This window comes from Thunnus thynnus, chromosome 21 (assembly GCF_963924715.1).
Source record: "Thunnus thynnus chromosome 21, fThuThy2.1, whole genome shotgun sequence".
NCBI classification, from domain to species: domain Eukaryota; kingdom Metazoa; phylum Chordata; class Actinopteri; order Scombriformes; family Scombridae; genus Thunnus; species Thunnus thynnus.
The window spans coordinates 4,267,512-4,285,097 of record NC_089537.1 but is presented as its reverse complement, the minus strand read 5'-3'; the positions used below and the strand labels follow the sequence as shown (position 1 = coordinate 4,285,097).

The window sequence follows — 17,586 nt, the reverse complement described above, 5'->3', positions numbered from 1 at the left end:
TTAAAATAACCATTACTGTATTTAACTCTTTCCTGTTTCCTTGTGTCTCCAGCTCAGAAGCTTGCATCCTGCTGTACGTCAGTCACCAGTCGAGAGATTACTGAACCGATCTCAGGATACTTGGTCCAGAGACCTAACCCTCCATGTGTCCCAGCTATCATGTAAGTAAGAAAAGCGATGTGAAAGATCTGAAGTTCATCATTTATAATCTCTAAAACTGAATTATAAATCTGGAAAGTGATTCCTAAAGACAAAGAAAGCCCTTAATAACTTTACTTTACAATTTTATTATTATACATTTGCCATAAACTGACATGTCTTCTTGACTGATTTCAAAAGAAGCTAATTATACAAACTTATTAATATCACACAAAGTCTAATACTCATATAGTTTGAAAAGTACTAATGTTGCATTTGTTTATCCTTCCTGCAGCTTTCAGACAGAGAAGGGTCTGTTCTGCAGTCAGCTGAGGGCTCCCTGGGTTCGCAGCAAGATCATAGCATTTGAGTGAGTTTCATATCATTATTCATTCACTCACACGCTCACTCTGTCATTTCTACATTCATTCATTCAGTCCTACAACACCAAAACTCTTTGGTTTGTTCACTCTTAAGATAACTTAAGATAACCTTTTTATTTTAATCTTTCTCACAGGAAAGCAAAAGCTGAAGCCACTGCTGCGTCTGTGATCTCTACGTCTCCCGTCTCCCTGCTCTCCATCATCACATCCACGGCCTCCCCTCCTTCATCCTCCTCTTCTCCTTTATCCTCCACCTCCTCCACATCCCAGAAGCCTGCTGATGAGACTTTTCAGTCAGGGGACGATGAGTCGACCACCTTGTTCTCCACCTCCAGCCAATGAAAACAACAACCACATTTTGTCAAAAAGGTTAATGATTATGGCCTCAACATTGATATAAGCGTTGTTTGAAATAGCACTTGAAGAACATAAATATGTCACTAATATATCACTCTATGTTCAAGATTTAGTTTCCTTCAATTTTGAGTAGAATTATTTATTAGTTTAATTTAATAGACCAGTGCCGTTAGAAGTATTCATGTATTTATTACCAAATGTATTTATCAATGTTTACAAGTTACTGTATACAACTTTATGATGTTGTGTCATCAATTCTCTCTGTGTAATGTTTTTGTTATTATTACACAACATTTTAATTATTTAAATTATCATGAGAAAATGCTTGCAGCTATTTATTTATTTGAAAATGTATGAGAACTTGTCCAACCATGAAAACTTTGGTCAGAAATAAAGTGTTCATTCTATGAGCTTACATCTGGTGTTTATCTGCATATTATTTCATTTCTGTCTGCAAATCGTCTAAAACAATAAGAACCCGTAGGAGTATAAGAGCTACAGAGTTTATCTGTCTGTGTATCAAATATGAAACATCTCCTGTGGCAGCTGTGGTTAGCGGTTGGAACATTAAACCACTAAATATGTCAAGACACAGGAAAGATGCTATCTTTTGTTTTCACGTTATCATCACACTATCTTGTCATTCATTTTCCATTCTGGTCTTCCGTCCAAACTAAGCAGCAGTTTTCCACCACTGAAGTATGTGGAAATACTGATGTTCACACAGTCGTGGTTTGGTACAAATGCCAACATTTGCCATCTTTAACTCTCTGTGAGAATTTATTTTATGTTTCAGTACAATAAATGCCACAATCAAAACTGACATTGATGTGTTTTTCTGCTTTTGGAGGCCTCCTCGGTCAGCCTGCAAGAAGATCTGTGAGCCTCAGCACTCATGGTTTTAATCCCCTATTGATCTCCTTTTCTTTTCCTTTATGTTATTCCTGTTGCATCGATTGTTAGGACCAAGCCCAAAAGGCAGAGGACTACTGTAAAACAGTATTGTTTTTCATGTGTTTGTTTGTTTCTTTCTTTCATTATTATTACGCCACTTAAACCCTAAATTTGACCCCCTAAACATGCTCAAAAACTCACCAAATTTGGCACACACATCAGGTCTGGGTAAAAATTTGATAAAATTAACCCCTAGAGTGCCAAAATGTGCTCTCTAGCACCACCTATGTAACTAAAATGGCTGCCATGGCCCGTAGGAATGTCGTAGAGAGATCGAACCAAAACTCAATTATTCATCTCATCAAGACCTACAAATCGTACACTGACACCCCTGACCTAAATCCAACAGGAAGTCCACAATCAGACTTTCAAAGTAAGACTTTGCTCCGATTTGGGACCCCGAACAAACGCTATCTCCTCTGAGGGTGTTAATGGTATCGGCTTCAAACTTTAATACATGACTTAAAGCTGTGCTGAAAAAAAGTTATTTAAAACTTTGTTATAACTCGAACGGTTTGAATTTTATAAGCCCTCAAAGTTGCAGTGCCACATCACCCTTACAATGTGAACCAATGGGGAGGCAATCTATGGGCATGGACTTTGTGTCAAACAGAGGCTTCTGTCATCTAAACTATAAGTCTGACCACTTTGAAACCTGTATCAATGGAATCGCAATGAAATTTCCTGCTAAAATATGATTTTTAATGTAAGATTTGGCCAAAGTCATGGGATTTATGAGGATATTTCACAAAAAGCGTACTAAAATCCTCCTCTCCAACTGCTCCTGGTGATGTCACTCCCTCAGTGCTGTGAAACATTCCACAATACACACTCATTATAAAATCACAGGAGGAGCAAGAAAAGACTTTAAAACTCACACTCTAATATCTCAAAAACAGTAAAAGATAGAAAAAACATGTCAATTCAAGATTTTTAGGTCAAAGTCTTGTGACTCAGTTAAAGTTCAAATGAAGTTTGTATCTAAAACTATGTGGAAGCAGTAAATGTTCAAAAAGGTGTGGGTTCGCTCACACTCTTCATTCAAATATATGAGTATTTTTCTGTGTCCAGCTGCAGTTACTTATTGTCTCTACACACCTGACAGTACACATTTCAATCACACTTTCAAAATAAAAGCACACCACACTTATGAGAAATATCCCTCATTTTTAAAAAGCTAAATGATTTGATCCCGTCGGGCCAGAGTGCGAGGTCCCGACCAACGCTGCTCGCAGCTTTAATTATATTTGCTTTTGTTGTGTGTTTTGTTTATAAATGTGCAGACAATGTCAGGCACTTTGTAAACAATGTTTACATAAGTAAAGTTAGTATTATTATTATTATTATTATCATGTCAAACACCTGCTTCAGTATACAGTGAAATTATGATTTAAATGCAGGTGATAGAAGCTTCAAATGAAGCTCTTCTCAGATTGTTGAGCAGACTCTGAAATCCCCTCACACCACACATGTTCAACGTCAGAGTTGAGGAGGTTGCGTCTGTGTTATTTTTTATTCTTCACACAACTACCTCTGACATTTTTCCGGTTCAACCAAGTGCAACAACACATTTGAGAAGAAATTGTCCAAAAGCGTGCACCGTTACGTACATTAATGCAACTGATTGCGTCTCACCTCTCTCTTTATGACAGTAAGTTTTTCCGCCTGCCTTCAAGTGTCGTCAGTCTGAACAGATATACTTTTGCATTAAGTGGTTAGATAAGGAAGTTGCCTAATTTCAGTGAGGCACCAGTTATTAGGAACATTCTGAAAACTTCAGTGTGGTTTAGTGTGACAAACAAATGATATTTTTAAATTTGTACACAGTAGTGTGGACATGGCGTGGGACTTCCCACCAGCCAGTAGAACTGAGAAGGCCTCTTTGATGACTAGCAAACACTAATTATCTGATGTCAAGAACCAAAAGACATCTAAGTTAATTACAGCTGAAAAGTTCAATGTAAAGCAGGTTGTAACTCCAGTACAGTAAAAAGAAGTTTCACATGTCAACCCACGTGCTGCAAGTTACCAAAAAAACATTTTTACTGTGGTTGTTTTTCAAGACCAGAAAATCCAGCTTACTACAAATTTCTAATTTTTGGATGTCTAGATGACTAAGAATGTTCTCTGTTTGCTTGTTTGCCTCCAAGCCTCATCATCACAACATCAAACCACTTCGTCATTCACCAGCACCGTCCTACAATTGTACTCTGTATATGAGTTGGTGTTCTCCGAAGGGTGTTTGACAGTTTCTGTCTAATAAATGCTGACATAAGCCTAATGAGTCACAACCAAAGCATTTTCTTTTTCTCTTTCTGCATAGTAAGTCAACGTACAAACAAGAGAGCAGCAAGTCCCTGCCTCTTTTCATTGTAAGGAGTGCTCGGCAGTAGCTTAACCGCTAGTCTGGTACAGCCTTTACTGTCATTGCAGTCTACAAGGATGATATAAGTGGGTTAGAGGTTTGTGTCAGTCACTCAGGGTCTGCCTCTTCTTTCCGTTCAACTTGCTGATGTTGATAGAGATTATTTTCCTTAGTCTGAGGAAGCTGTCAGTCTTTCTTAGTATTCTCAGTCTGAAAAACAATTTCCAGAGAGCTAGAAAATCCATCACAGTAAACTCAAGGCCATAGAGAGCCAGTGACACCAGAACTTCCAGGTTCTGTTCCAGAAGTAAGAAAAACTCATTCAAAATCCCTTTGACGTGTAGTTCAGACGTATCTGTACTACAGTAACAGCATCTCTCGTCTCTACGCAGTACAGATTACAACTACAAAGTTGAAAAAAGACTTTAGTAGAAAGCATTGGGGAGATTTATGGATATGGAAGAAACCAAGTTACGATGATGTAAATGCAGTTGTAGTTTTCTCGTGGGAGCTGTTTTATCTGTGATCACAAAGTAAACATTGTTTCATTTTCTCAAAATTGAGAAAGTTTCAGTTTCTGATATCAGCTGCTGTAGTGGAGCAGAGAGGTCTGAGAATATGGGAAGTAAAATCTTGGAACACACTTCATTTTTTTTTTAAATAAAGGCAGATGAAAGAGATGCTGAATGAGAGATTGCATTGAGTTGCAGACGCTGGTGGAACAGAGGCCAGACAGGAAGTGATGTCATAGCTGATGTTGCAAGTTTTCTTTGGTCTCAGTCTTTTTTTTCTTTGTTCATTAGGGTGAAAGTGTCTCAAGAGGTTTATTTCTTATCTTACTTATTCCTTTTCTCTCCCACGTCTGACCGGTTTTTCAGATTTTGCCTCACTAATAAGATTTAATGTGACAGACACTGAACTGCGTGTTCACTCATGTCCTGTTATCTTCTGTCAGTTTCTAATAAAGCTTTTAGCAAAATATATATGTGTTTTGGTTTAAAATAAACAATTTTATTAGTTGTAGTAGTAGTTTAGTAGTTCTTGTTTTCTCTGCAGTATTCAGTCATGGCCCAGTCTGTGAAAGGTTTCAACATCTAGCAATAAAGTATTACATAAAGATGTCAGCAGAAGTTTCTGTTTGTCACATCTCAAACGTTTCTGTAGCATCTCAATGACTAGATATGAAACGGGGAAAGAGGGGAGATATGTTCTGCTTTTTTGTGCATTGATGAACTTTGTTGAACTTGAAACTTGCATAGGAAGTAACTGGTGGTGCACTCGTTTGTGAAGTAAAATTGGAGATTTGGTCAAGTAATACAGCCTGACGCTACAGCTGCTACCAGACTGACCAAACCTCTGCACATTGTGGCTGTTACATACATTGATTGCAATAACATGGGCAATGTTTCGAAAAGGAAGCAGCGTCTTAGCTGAAAACTTTATGTGTGACACTAATTAGAAAGAGAAACGAAATGACAAGTCAATGTCAACACTGTCACATTCATGTCACTGAATTAGTTCCCTTCAAAGTGTGTGAGAGAAACTTAACTGACATGATAACCTGTCAAAAAATTCTTAAATGCATGCGCTATATAAAATGTTAGAGGGGAAATAAAAGACTGCTCAGTTAAACATTAAAATAATCAGAAAATAAGTCATGTAAGAGCAGATTGAGGAGCATTTAAGCAACATTTAGTTCTTATCTTTGGTCCAATAAGGATAAAATTAAAGTGTTTTGCCTCTCAAGACTATCCAAGGTAATTTTGTGTTTATCAGTTGATTATGTCACAATACTAAAGAATGTGAGTCACTGTCAACCCAAGTTGATTTGAGAGGAATCATGACACAAACTTGCTACCATATATATACTTGAAGCTTTAATTACTGTTATAATCGCAGCCTCTGTGTGGTTTTGTGTGTGTACTTCTTTAGAAGTGTGTCAGGTTGTTTCTCAGAAAGATGTTGCTGACATGTTAGTGGTTTGAAGTGGCAAAGAGGGCTATAAAGATTCTCTGATGAGGGGAGGAGGTGTGATAGCATCATGACCCCTCACACACAAACAAACACACACACACACACACACACACACACACACACACACACACACAGTATTTACATGTACAAAAATAACACGTAAGAAAGTACGTCATCAGTACTGCCCTCCAAGGTTTGGAGTTTAAAAGCAACCAAACCCACCTGAAGACAATCATTCTGCTGTTACCAATAAATATCATCTGTCAGTTTGTGCAGTCAATCAATCAGCTACCATGAGGATCCTAACCATCACTCTCCTCCTGCTCTCAGTGTGTCTGTGCACCCTCGCCAGACCGAGCCGTAAGTACTAAACATCATAACACTTCAACTGCCTCTGTTGAGCTTTCTCTCATTTTCTTATGTTTTAAGGTTTTAGGCCTTGTCTTGTCAGAGAACTTGGGCTAGTTCAGGATGTGAGCCTGTAAATACACTGTATGTGATAACTGGGTAGTACAAGTTAATTAGACTTTAATGAGTATATGTGTATGTTCATTTCTAATAATTAGAGATGCAGCAATGTGGAGTTAGTGAACTGAAAATGATAACAAACAATTATCTGTGTGTTGTAGCTGATACTGATAACCAATAATGTTAATCAGAGCACAATAAAGGCTATTTGTATGTTGACAGGTTTATTTTTCTAATATATCACTAATGTTTAAGGAGCATTTACCATCTATTTATTGTAAACTTGTTTGTAATAATCAAACATCAGACCTTGTCTACTTATTGACAAGCATATATAAGCTACAAAAATCATTCAATAGTTACAAAAAGCCTTTCAACTCCACTGTTTAGAAAAGATTCAGGTGTTTTATTTCCTGTCTCAGCCTCAAAGTCTACAAGAATTCAACTTATTTAAGATATGTTGCTAATTAGGCTCAACAATTAGTGTTTGTGTTCAGCTTGTTCATAACAATTCACTATTAGCTTTAGATTAGATTCTCAGTCATCCAGGTCATCGTTCACCCACCGGCCACTTTATTAGGAACAATTGTGCAATCTAATGAAATCCAATACAACAGCTCTGCCATAAATTCTACATTTATGAAGCTTATACATTTTCAGTTTTTGTTGACATTGTCAGAAAGGTGATAATTCTACTTTATGTTTATTATTGAGGTCGTAGTTGGTTGTGGTGGTGCACTGGAGTGCATTATATTGAATGGTGTTCCTAATATTTTGTCCACTCTGTTAACATACATGAGGAGGGAAAATATTACTAAATGTAGAATTCATGGCAGAGTTGTTGTATTGGATTGTATTAGATGCACAGGTGTATCTAATGAAGTTACCAGTGAGTGTAGATTCAAAAAGTCAACGGCAACTGGACTTGGATATTTTCAAGAATCTGAAACAGGTTCAGTTGCCGTTGACTTTTTGGATATACAGTAAAATTTTGCTATTAGCATAACAAATGTAAAACATGCTGTGGATAATATTTTGACATTTTTTTCTATTAACATTAATATTACCCATTTGCATATTTTGTTAAGTAAACCAATAAGAAAAAAAGAACAAAAACTCAGACTATACTTCTGGAAGTAAAGTAAAAACCTGCATCTATTTATTATTTTGCAAGAAAATGCTTCTAATTTGTAGAGTTTGGAATATAAAAGTGGAATAATTATTCACCTTTCAGCTTTAAGTTATAATTTAACAAATTTAAGAAATGAAACAATCATTACAATTGCCATTACATAATTCAATATCTGTATATCTCTAATCTTCTATCTTTAAATTATGAATTACTAATTGATTTATGTGTCCTTCTCACAATTAATTTGTCACCTGCTTCAAAGGATGCATTCACAAGTTTTTAAGTCTGTCTTAAAATACAGACTTGACACATGTTTTTCTTGCTGTAATCATTCCTCCTGTTCATACTGACCATCAGAAGATCCCTTCATAATGCACTTACAATGTAAATGATGGGTCCTCCCTCTGTTTTCTTGAAGCTAACATGACGTTGTCAGCTGTCCAAATTAGTTAAATCATGTCAATATCTTTTCAATTTTTATTGAAGGTATTCAGCACAGTTTCAGGAGCAGGACCACACCTCTACTACGCCATTTCCAGCATTCCTATAAATACCACCTAACCCTCTCCTCTTCTTCCGCTCTCGTATTCTGTGCCCCCCCCCCCCCCCCCCCCCCCCCCACCCTATTTCTCTCTTCCTGTTTCTTCATGATTCTTCTTCTCCTTCATAAGGTCCTGAGGGGGTCCGCTGTTGCCCGGGTGCTGCGGCAGATTCCCCATAAGCTTCCCCACAACGCATTCCTCAACCGGAAGTTGTTTTCCTTAATAAATCATCCAAATGCATGTTGTTGATAGTGTGGTCCTTGCAAGTGAAATGATAAATTCATTCTTTTTGTTATGATCTTTCCACTGCAGCTGTTCACTGAGACACAAAGAGGGATTTTATTTTACTAAGAAAGACTGTAACTGTAGGAGATATCCACTTTATTTGACTGCTGAAGACTGTGGATTTTGTCCCCCATCACTTACATCTTTATGGTCATTTGGAGGGAATCTCTCAATGATCAGTATGAACAGGAGGAATAATTTCAGCAAAACCTGTTTTCATGTGGGCACCTGATTATTGTTTTAGGAAAGACTTGAAAAATTGTGAACCCGTCCTTTAACGTTTACAGTTTCTATTTTTAGATCACTCTAATGTGAAGATGCTCTCTTTAAAGATGTGTAAGCAGTGTGCCACCTGCAAATTAAAATAAGTTTCTCTGTCCAACACTCAACAGCTCTCTCCCTCTCTCTCTCTCTCTCTTTCTCTCTCAGGGCGTCATGCCTCCAAAATCTTCACTCCATGTTGCGTTAATCTCACCTCAACTGATATCAGCAGCCGCATAATTGGGGACAGTTACGAAAAACAGACTGCCAAAGAAGGATGTGTGGAGGCTATAATGTAAGTTTAAACAGTCTCTGCCACATACACACACACACACACCCTAGAATCACTGTCATCTTCCTGTTTTGCTTTTCTTTTTTCAGTCTCCGCACTAGTAAGGGAAAGGTCTGTTCTGATCCTAAAGCTGAATGGGTGAAGACACGTAAGTTACTCATAGTGACACAACACACATAAAAAAAGACTCAACACACAACAAAAAACACACACAAGCAGTTTGTGATTTGTTTTCTTTCTGCTTTCTAGTCATCAGCGGTATGACATCTGGAAACCAGTGAAGCATCACCGCTTGTCTTCATCTTCCTGCTACTGCATGAGAACATGTTACACACACAGTAACATGTATATACACACATATGTTATATTCTAGCCTTAATAATCTCCTCTGAATGCAAATACCTCTGTCCTCGCAACTGATATATATGCAAAAAGTGTATTGTCAAGCTATTAATATATTTTTATCCCAAACCACAAAGTGTGTGTGTGTGTTTTTGCTGTTTTCTGAATTAACGTTTAATTCATGACGTGATATTTTGTTGATCATCGTCTCTTTAAAGGTCATGTTTGTCGATTTCTTATATAAAACTTAACCATTGAGATTAACTACAGCCTTGACTTCACATGAATAAAGAAGAAGAAGACACGGATGTGAAAGTGAAGTTTCTAAATTTAGATATTTTGGGGGGAATTCTTAGAAGGAGACAAATTATGGAACCGAAAAAGTGCTCAAAAGGCTCATTTATTAAGTTATTGTAATAGAGAATGAAAGTAAACACAGTGATTGAACTCTAGACAAGCGGCAGAGGTCAGTAATTGTAATGGATGTTATCTCGCTTTGTGGAAGCACTTTTAGCACAATATTGATTTGATCTCCTTCAAATTTCCAAAAAAGATGCAAAACATAATGTGTGTTTTCATTAAACATACTCAAGTGGATGTGACAAGACTGAAAGAGGCTTTTCATCACCTCTTTCCTCCTGAGATGTATTTATAATCTTTTAAGTATTGGTTTTGTCTCCTTCGTCCAAACTCACAATGTTGTGCTTTTTAAATTATTACATTTATTTCTTGTTGTAAACATTTATTGCATTATTAGAATAAAAGGAAACACAGGGATGCACATAACATGTGATGTTGCACTCTAGACAGGCAGCTGTGTTGCTCTTTTTGTTCTTTGTTTTTTGGCATCCTGGTGGAGTGGAGCTCTGTAACAGTGAGTTGCAGCAAGATGAAGATTTTTATCTTCAGTAAAAGAAAAATAAGTTCCAAGTGTTTAAAGATGTCATACTCTGCACATTTCCAGCTCTATATTTATATTCTGTGACTCTACTGGAATATCTTTGCATTATTTACAGTTAAAAACTCCTTATTTATCTTATACTGGCCCTTGTCTGAAACAAGCCGTTTTAGCTCCTGTCACGTCCTGATGAGCCCACTGTGTTCTGATTGGTTAGCTTCTGGAAGCTTCCTCTGACTCTGGACACCACGTAAACAAACAGTAGTAATTGGATTTTGCTTCTTTTTCTCAATCTTTACTCAAAATATAAAGAGTCTGTGCAAGTCTGAAATAATCAAGTGGACAATGTGGACAATGCATGGAACAACATTAGCAACAAAGACTACAGAACGGACGGCTGTTTGTGGGCATGTGAAAACAATCTGATGTCAACATGAGGAGGAAGTAAAGGCAAGTTTGCAAACAGTGTTCAGATCAGGTTGAAGCCCTGACTTTTGACTAGAAGGCAGCATTTTTTACATAAGTTCACCTCAAGTTTTGGATTTTTGATCATGTTAAACATTCAACATTATTAAAGTATATAAATAACAAATTCACAAAAAGCATATTATGTCCCCTCTAAAACTTTGTATTTGCACTAGTTTTTAATTGTGCAAATACACAATGAGCACACATAGGTAGATGAAATTGAAATCATAAATAAACACAGAATAAATCTGACTTATCATATCAGCTGGAGAACAGTGTGACCTTTGACCTGATGAGCACTAAACCAAGCACCTTGGTGTGGAGTCAACAACCTGAGATCAAAGGCTTCAGTGTTAATTAAAGCTGCAAGTAGCGTTGGTCACACAAGTGTGGCGTGCTTTTATTTTGAAAGTTTGATTGACAGGATGAGAATTTTCTGCAGGGTGAGACATGTCTGTCTTGCTCACATCTGTGTCATCAAAATCATGCAAGTTTTGGGCCCTTTCACTTGAATTTCAATTAGTAAATTGAAAACTCTTGATGAGTTTGTGTGTAAAACAAATTAATTTCCTAATTTTCATCAGGTCTATTTTTAGAAAAGTAAAGACTTTTAACCCACATGATCTGGTCAAAGTTTGATTGAAATGTGTACTGTCAGGTGTGTAGAGACAATAAGTAACTGCAGCTGGACACAGAAAAATATATCAATATATATTTGAATGGAGAGTGTGAGCGAACCCACACCTTTTTGAACATTTACTGCTTCCACATAGTTTTAGATACAGACTTCATTTGAACTTTAAATGAGTCACGAGACTTTGACCTACAAATCTTAAATTGACACGATTTTTCTATCTTTTACTGTTTTTGAGATATTAGAGTGTGAGTTTTAAAGTCTTTTCTTGCTCCTCCTGTGATTTTATAATGAGTGTGTATTGTGGAATGTTTCACAGCACTGAGGGAGTGACATCACCAGGAGCAGTTGGAGAGGAAAATTTTAGAGTATACTTTTCATGAAATATCTTCATAAATCCCATGACTTTGGCCAAATCTTACATTAAAAATCATGTTTTTGTAGGAAATTTTGTTGCGAATCCATTGATACAGGTTTGAAAGTGGTCAGATTTAAAGTTTAGACGTCAGAAGCCTCTGTTTGACACAAATTTCATGCTCATAGATTGCCTCCCCATTGTTTTACATTGTAAGGTGTGATGTGGCACTGCAACTTTGAGGGCTTATAAAATCCAAACCATTTGAGTTATCACAAAGTTTTTAACACCTTTTTTTCAGCACAGTGTCATAAGTCACCTATTAAAGTTTGAAGCCGATACCATTAACGTCCTCAGAGGAGATAGCATTTGTTCGGGGGCCAAAATTGGGGCAAAGCCTTATTTTGAATGGCTAATTGTGGACTTCCTGTTGGATTTAGGTCCGGGGTGTCAGTGCATGATTTGTAGGTTTTGATGAGACGAATAATTGTCCACTGAGAAGGGTGGCCAAGAGGCTGGATGTCGGTAAGGACAGCTGACTGCTTGGGACCAGGTGACTCTGTGGCACTGGGCAGCAGAGACTCTGGGGTGCTGTTCAGCAGAGACTTTGACTAGATGGTGTTTGGTCTGGCGCAGGAGGAGTATAACTGACTCCATGGGAGCTTGTAGGTTTGGGACATTGTGGATACGAGGGAGAGGTGTCGCATAGTGTTTGGTCCCAACCATTTTTACTCTGACGGTTTTGGCTTCCAGCGCTTTCATGGCCGCCTTGTCCTGTCTGGGTCTTGTGATTAGTTTCTCAGATTTAAAGGGGAGAATATCTATCTGCCATAACTTTTTCACATGATAACTGAGTTCGGTATAGGAGGTACCAGTTGAGGTGAAGAGAGCTTGGGTGGCATTTGGACGCTCTTGGAGAAAGGTTGGCCCTTGAAGTGTCCAACCCAGCTGGGTGTTGTGGGCCGCTGATGCCCCTGGTGGACCAAAGCAGACTGTCTTTCTCTGAGTTATAAGGTGAGAGTTATCGGATCCTATCAAAAGAAGAGGCTGCACCTTGATGAATGAAGGAGAAAGCCCTTGAGGTGGCAATAGCATTTTTGGAGCTTATCCACCGGATAACTCTGGTCTACAAGTGATAGCTTTCCAGAGGTGAATACATGTTTTTTGTGGATTTAGGGAGTGTGCACTATGAGACGTTCCATGGACCCTTCAAGTCCTAGCTGTTCACAAGCTGCTGGCAGGAGCATTGTACACTGAGAGCCATCATCCAAAATGGCATAGGTATCCAAAGTGTGGTGTCTATTCCATAGGGTCACTTTGACCACCTTTAGAAGGACGTTGGAAGAGCTGGACTTAGGATTCAGATACAGAACCTCGGAATCTGTCTCTCTTTGGTTCACATGGTGGAGAATTCCAAGGTGTTGCCTCTTGCAAAGGTGACATAGCTTTTCCAGATTGCAGTTCATAACCATATGTGGTCCTGCACACCTCCAACATCTCTTTTACCGCTTAATCCAGCCTATTACATTCTCCGTCCTCAGATCCTTCAGCTCTTTGCATTTGATTATTGAATGGTCAGGTGAATTGCAGTATTGGCATGCTCTGAGTTTAGTCCCTAGTTGTCCTGAAGGGGATGGAGGAGGGGGGTTGGTGTTGGTACTGTGCAGTATGGGGGCAGGCCTCAGTGCTGACCTCCTGGTTTGTATGGAGGTTTCAGGGGTCAGATGTCTGACTTGAGCAGCCACAGACTGACACTCTGCTTCACCCTGGCGCCATGTAGCAAAATCCACCAATGTGTAGTGGGTTACTGGCTGAACGGGTATAACGTATGAAGTATGCTACTGAATCAGCCGGCAGTTTACTAAGGAGATGTTGCACACGAGGGGAACAGGCAAGCTCAGCTGCTCCCTCACTCTGCCCCATAGCCTGCAGCATTCCTACTAGGGATTGGACTCTAACTGCAAAGTTTTGAAAAGCTTTAGAATCACCAGGTTGAACCTTTGAGAGGTCTATTATAGTGGTTATGTCTTTCAATGCTAAATGGTGGGGCTGCCCATACTGTTGGTCTAGAGCAGCTAAGGACTTAGTATAAGGCTGTGGATCATGAGCATAGGCCAATGCAATACATGGTGCAGAGGGTAGCTTTAGGTGGTCTAACAGGATATGATACTTAGGCAGGAGGTTTGTAAGGGTCATCTTAAGCATTGTATATTCATGGGGCTCTTCATTTTACAAACTAGGGAAAGTGGGTCCCTCAACACGTGACCTGTACCCAGGTGGGGGGGCTGCATACAGTTGTTGATTATGTACTGGAGCTGGGGGCCATAATGGGGGAAGGAAATTAATGTAATAATGATGAGCTTGGTTAAGGTCATAAGGATACTGGGGCTGCATAACAGGGGCTGACCAGCCTGGAGGAGCAGGAGGCACCTGGGGGGGAAAAGTCTTATTGGTACCTGAGATACTGGAAGCACTTGTTGGGGAGGAGGTGCTGGGGCTGCCTGGATTGGAGGAGGCACTAGGGGTGCCTGGAGTAGAGGTGGCCCTTGGTGGGGGGGAGCTGGGGGTGCCAGGGGTAGAGGAGGCACTGGGGGCACCAGGAGTGGAGGCGGCACAGGGGGCCACTGGAGTGCCTGGAGTAGAAGATTTGTTGGAGGTACTTGCTGGGCAGGAGGTGCTGGGGGCACCTGGAGTGGAGAAGGCACTTGCTGGAGGTGCCTGGAGGAGAGGAGACATTTGGGGCACTTGTAGTGGAGGAGGTGCTGGGGGCACCTGAGGAGGGGCCAGCTGGAGTAGTGGAGGAGGTGCTAGGGGTGCCTGGAGGGTAGACTCCAGACCATGCAATAATGTGCAGAGGTTTGGTCAGTCTGGTAGCAGCTGTAGTGTCAGGCTGTATTACTCGACCAAATTTCAAATTTTACTTCACAAATGAGTGCACCACCAGTTACTGCCTATGCCAGTTTCAAGTTCAACAAAGTTCATCAATGCACAACCAAGCAGAACATATCTTCCCTCTTACCCTGTTTCATATCTAGTCATTGAGATGCTACAGAAACGTTTGCGATGTGACAAATGGAAACTTCTGCTGCCGTCTTCATACAATGGTGGTGCAGACAACCATCAAAAGAAACATACTTTATTGTGGTAATGTAGGGCAATGTTTCGAAAAGGAAGGATTGTCTTTGCTGAAAACGTTTATGTTTGATGCTAATTATAAAGTGAAACGAAATGACAAGTGGTCGTCTGAGTGTGTGTGTGTGTCAACACTATCACATTCATGTGAATTAGTTAGTGTGTGAGAAACTTATCTGACATGATAACCTGCCAAAAAATTCTTAAATGCATGCACTAAATATAATGTTAGAGGGGAAATTAAAGACCAAATTCAGATGGGCTGTAATTGTAAATGGCACCTGTGTGTGTGTGTGTGTGTGTGTGTGTGTGTGTGTGTGTGTGTGTGTGTGTGTGTGTGTGTGTGACCTGGCACCTGGGTTCAATTCCACTCCTGTCTACAATCAGCTCTTCAAGCCACAGCTCAAATACTCCAGCTCTCCTTCCATTCATCACCAGGTTGTTCAGTCACCTCAGTGGTACCTATTCTTTTGGCCACTCAGTATTATCAATACTAGAGTTGTTTTCATGTGCTCTATTTTCTGTGCTTCCACTAAAATGACTTCTCCTGTGCCCAGGTCTCCAGTGTCAACCCATCCACCTGGTCATCTGTTGTTCTTCAGCTGCAAACCCATTCTCCAGCCACACCACGCCAAGCGCACCCAGCCACCTGCCTCTCTCTGCCACACAACCCCTCTCCAGCCTGCCTGCCCCTTGCCAGCGTCAGCCCCCCCCCCCCCTCCCTTCTACCCTCCATAACCATAGGTTGCTCATTAAACCATCCTTTCTCATCGATCCGTCTGTTTTCCGTGTCTGCTTTTGGGTCCAAAAAACAACCTCAGCCATAACAATTTAGTTCTTATCTTTGGTCCAATAAGGACCAAATTAAAGTGTTTTGCCTCTGAAGACTATCCAAGGTCATCTTGTGCATTTTAAGGTGTTTATCAGTTGATTATGTCACAACACTAAAGAATGTGAGTTATTGTCAACCCGAGTTGACATCATGACACAAACCTGCCACCATATACAGTGGTGTGAAAAAGTGTTTGCCCCCATCCTGATTTATTTTTTTTGCATGTTTGTCACACTGCCACACCTGTTCTCAACCAAGAAATCACTTAAATAGGACCTGCCTGACAAAGTGAAGTAGACCAAAAGATCCTCAAATGCTAGACATTCAGGAACAAATGAAAAAGAAAGTAATTGAGATCTATCAGTCTGGAAAAGGTTATAAAGCCATTTCTAAAGCTCATGTTGTGAGAGCCATTATCCACAAATGGCTCTCACAACATGGAACAGTGGTGAACCTTCCTAGGAGTGGCCGGCAAAATTACCCCAAGAGCACGGCGACGACTCATCCAAGAGGTCACAAAAGACCCCACAACAACATCCAAAGAACTGCAGGCCTCACTTGCCTCAGTTGAGCTCAGTGTTCATGACTCCACCATAAGAAAGAGACTGGGCAAAAATGGCCTGCATGGCAGCGTTCCAAGACGAAAACCACTGCTGAGCAAAAAGAACATTAAGGCTCGTCTCATTTTTGCCAGAAAACATCTTGATGATCCCCAAGACTTTTGGGAAAATACTCTGTGGACTGACGAGACAAAAGTTGAACTTTTTGGAAGGTGTGTGTCCCATTACATCTGGCGTAAAAGTAACACCGCATTTCAGGAAAAAGAACCTCATACCAACAGTAAAATATGGTGGTGGTAGTATGATGGTCTGGGGCTGTTTTGCTGCTTCAGGACCTGGAAGACTTGCTGTGATAAATAGAACCATGAATTCTGCTGTCTACAAAAAAATCCTGAAGGAGAATGTCTGTCCATCTGTTCGTGACCTCAAGCTGACGCAAACTTGGGTTCTGCAGCAGGACAATGATCCAAAACACACCAACAAGTCCACCTCTGAATGGCTGAAGGAAAAACAAAATGAAGACTTTGGAGTGGCCTAGTCAAAGTCCTGACCTGAATCCTATTGAGATGCTGTGGCATGACCTTTTTAAAAAAAGGTGGTTCATGCTCGAAAACCCTCCAATGTGGCTGAATTACAACAATTCTGCAAAGATGAGTGGGCCAAAATTCCTCCACAGCGCTGTAAAAGACTCATTGCAAGTTATCACAAACGCTTGATTGCAGTTGTTGTTGCTGCTAAGGGTGGCCCAACCAGTTATTAGGTTTAGGGGGCAATCACTTTTTTACACAGGGTCATGTAGGTTTGGATTTTGTTTTCCCTTAATAATAAAAACCTTCATTTTAAAAACTGCATTTTGTTTGTTTTTTAAATTTAAATTTGTTTGATCTGAAACATTTAGGTGTGACAAACATGCAAAAGAAATCAGGAAGGGGGCAAACACTTTTTCACACCACTGTACACGTGCAGCTTTAATTACTGTTATCGCAGCCTCTGTGTGGTTTTTGTATGTGTTCATGTGTTGTTTAGAAACGTGTTAAGTTGTTTCTCAGAAAGATGTTGCTGACCTGTTAGTGGTTTGAAGTGATAGAGAGGGCTATAAAGATTCTCTGACAAGGGGCGGAGGTGTGATAGTATCACGACCCCTCGCATGCACGCACACACACACACACAGTATTTACATGTACAAAAATAACACGTAAGAGAGAACGTCATCA

The 17,586-nt window shown here is 39.8% G+C and overlaps 1 protein-coding gene and 1 long non-coding RNA gene across 3 annotated transcripts in view; one reads left to right on the top strand and one right to left on the bottom strand.

Moving 5' to 3' along the window:
* LOC137172988 (uncharacterized) overlaps positions 1-17,586 on the bottom strand; it is a 61,070-nt gene that overhangs the window by 30,983 nt on the left and 12,501 nt on the right. The window lies entirely within an intron of this gene.
* LOC137172986 (C-C motif chemokine 20-like) overlaps positions 6,379-17,586 on the top strand; it is a 28,168-nt gene continuing 16,960 nt past the window's right edge. The window contains exons 1-4 of one of the 2 annotated variants that reach the window (XM_067577651.1): positions 6,379-6,531; positions 9,028-9,154; positions 9,241-9,299; positions 9,401-9,629. In XM_067577651.1, coding sequence (XP_067433752.1) covers positions 6,465-6,531; positions 9,028-9,154; positions 9,241-9,299; positions 9,401-9,432 — 285 coding nt within the window. In that variant the 5' untranslated portion in view covers positions 6,379-6,464 and the 3' untranslated portion in view covers positions 9,433-9,629. Of the gene's footprint in view, positions 6,532-9,027; positions 9,155-9,240; positions 9,300-9,400; positions 9,630-17,586 lie in introns of those variants that run through there. The other variant, XM_067577650.1, reaches the window with a different exon arrangement.